Genomic DNA, 1,789 nt, shown 5'->3' with positions numbered 1-1,789 from the left:
TTAGTCTATAAGGTGCCACAGGATTCTTTGCTGCTTTTACAGATCCAGACTAACACGGTTACCCCTCTGATACTGAGACTCAGACTCTGAGTCTGGGGGCCTGGCTCAGCAGAGCTGATCCTTTCACTCTGTCCCTGAACTGGCTCTGTCAGGGTGTGAATCCCCCCTGCCCATGGCTGAGATCTCAGCGCTGCTCCCCATGCAGAGCTGGGTAAATCCGGGAGGGGGGAGGTTGCCTGGTTCACTCCCCAGCTGGGGCAGGTTCTGTCACCGACACAATCAGACAGACCCTGCCCCGGGGCTGAGCTCTGCCCCTCACGCTCTGATTCTCTCTCTGCAGCAAACGTGACCCTGGATCCAGACACAGCCCATCCCCAACTCATTGTGTCTGCAGGTCGGAGAAGTGTGAGATGGAGCACACGGCAAGATCTGCCTGACAACCCTGAGAGATTTGACACTGTGCGCTGTGTGCTGGGCTGTGAGGGATTCACCTCCGGCAGACATTACTGGGAGGTGGAGCTGGAGGTGGAGGAGCGGGGACTCTGGTCTGTGGGGGTGACCAGAGAGTCTGTGAGCAGGAAGGGAGAGATCGACTTTACCCCTAAGCAGGGGATCTGGGTTGTGAAGGGCAGAGGAGATCAGTACCGGGCTCCCACGTCCCCTGCGCAGAGCATCCCCTTCCCCCCGAGCCGGGGACCCCGCCGGATCCGGGTTTATCTGGACTATGAAGGGGGGCGGGTGGCGTTTTTTGATGCTGGTACCGGGGACCCGATTGTCTCCTTCCCGCCGGCCTCTTTCGCCGGGGAGAGAATCCGCCCGCTCTTCCGGGTTACTGCTGGTGACCCGTTCTTCTGGTTTCTTCGTCGTGCTACTGCCGCGGCCCAGCCTGGTTCTAGTTTGCGGCTCACCCTGTGCCCCTGAGGTGCCCTGTCTGTGCCCACGAAACAGGCTCCTCTAGCCCCCCCCGATCTCTGTCACCTGGAAGACCCAGCCCCCCCCCAGGGCTGAAGGGGGGTGACGCTGTACCCGGAGCTCTGTGGCTGTGGAGCTCTGTGTGTGGTGCTCTAGGATCAGGCTCTGTGCTCCTGGGAGGCCAACTCTGTGTGCAGGGTGGGGTGCGGTCCCACAGGGATGGGGGAGCCCTGTGCAGGGACAGCCAGGGCGGTGGGCCTCAGTGGGGGGGGGGTGGGAGTTGGGTGGGGGAGGCGGGCAGGGGCTGGGCTCTGAGTGGTGTGGAGGGGGCGGGGAGGTGGGGGGTCTGGTGCCTGAAGGGCGAGGAGATGGGAGAGGCTTGAGGGGAGAGCGGGTGGGCTGGTTGAGTGGGGAGAGAGAGGGTAGGGGGCGGGTGGGTGGTGAATGGGTGGGGGGGGGGAGAGGCAGGGGGGGCTGGCTGAGGGGTGGGTGCGGAGGGGGGAGTGGGTGGGCCTGAGCCTGGATGTGGGGGTGGAGAGTGAGGTGGGCGTGGGTGGTGAGATGGGTGGGGGGGCGGGCTTGAGGCAGAGGACCTTGGTGGAGGGGGTTGGGGGAGAGGAGGCGGGGCTGGAGATTGGGGTGGCCGTAGGGAGAGGGAGCTGGTTTGCGAGGCGTGGGTCTTGGCTGAGAGGGGGAGGAGGGACGAGGGGAGGGGGCGGGTGGGATGCTGATGAGGGGTGAATGAGGGCGGGGGGGAGATGGGAGGCAGTGGGCTGAGGGGTGGAGGGAGGGAGCGGCGGGGGGGGCTGCGATGAGGGGGACTGGGAGAGACGTGGAGAGTGGAGGGGGTGGGCTGAGTAGGGGGGGGGGGCAGGGG

The 1,789-nt window shown here is 65.1% G+C and overlaps 1 protein-coding gene across 1 annotated transcript in view; it reads left to right on the top strand.

Annotated features, from left to right (window-relative positions):
* Positions 1 to 1,110, top strand: part of LOC116835983 (E3 ubiquitin-protein ligase TRIM7-like) — an 18,784-nt gene extending 17,674 nt beyond the window's left edge. The window contains exon 7 of the mRNA XM_032799291.2: positions 341 to 1,110. Within this exon, the coding sequence (XP_032655182.1) occupies positions 341 to 921 (581 nt within the window). The 3' untranslated portion in view covers positions 922 to 1,110. The remainder of the gene's footprint in view (positions 1 to 340) is intronic.
* The last annotated feature ends 679 nt before the right edge of the window (positions 1,111 to 1,789 follow it).

Source organism: Chelonoidis abingdonii, chromosome 12 (genome assembly GCF_003597395.2).
Source record: "Chelonoidis abingdonii isolate Lonesome George chromosome 12, CheloAbing_2.0, whole genome shotgun sequence".
In the NCBI taxonomy this organism is placed as follows: domain Eukaryota; kingdom Metazoa; phylum Chordata; order Testudines; family Testudinidae; genus Chelonoidis; species Chelonoidis abingdonii.
This window is presented reverse-complemented; position numbering and strand designations above follow the sequence as displayed.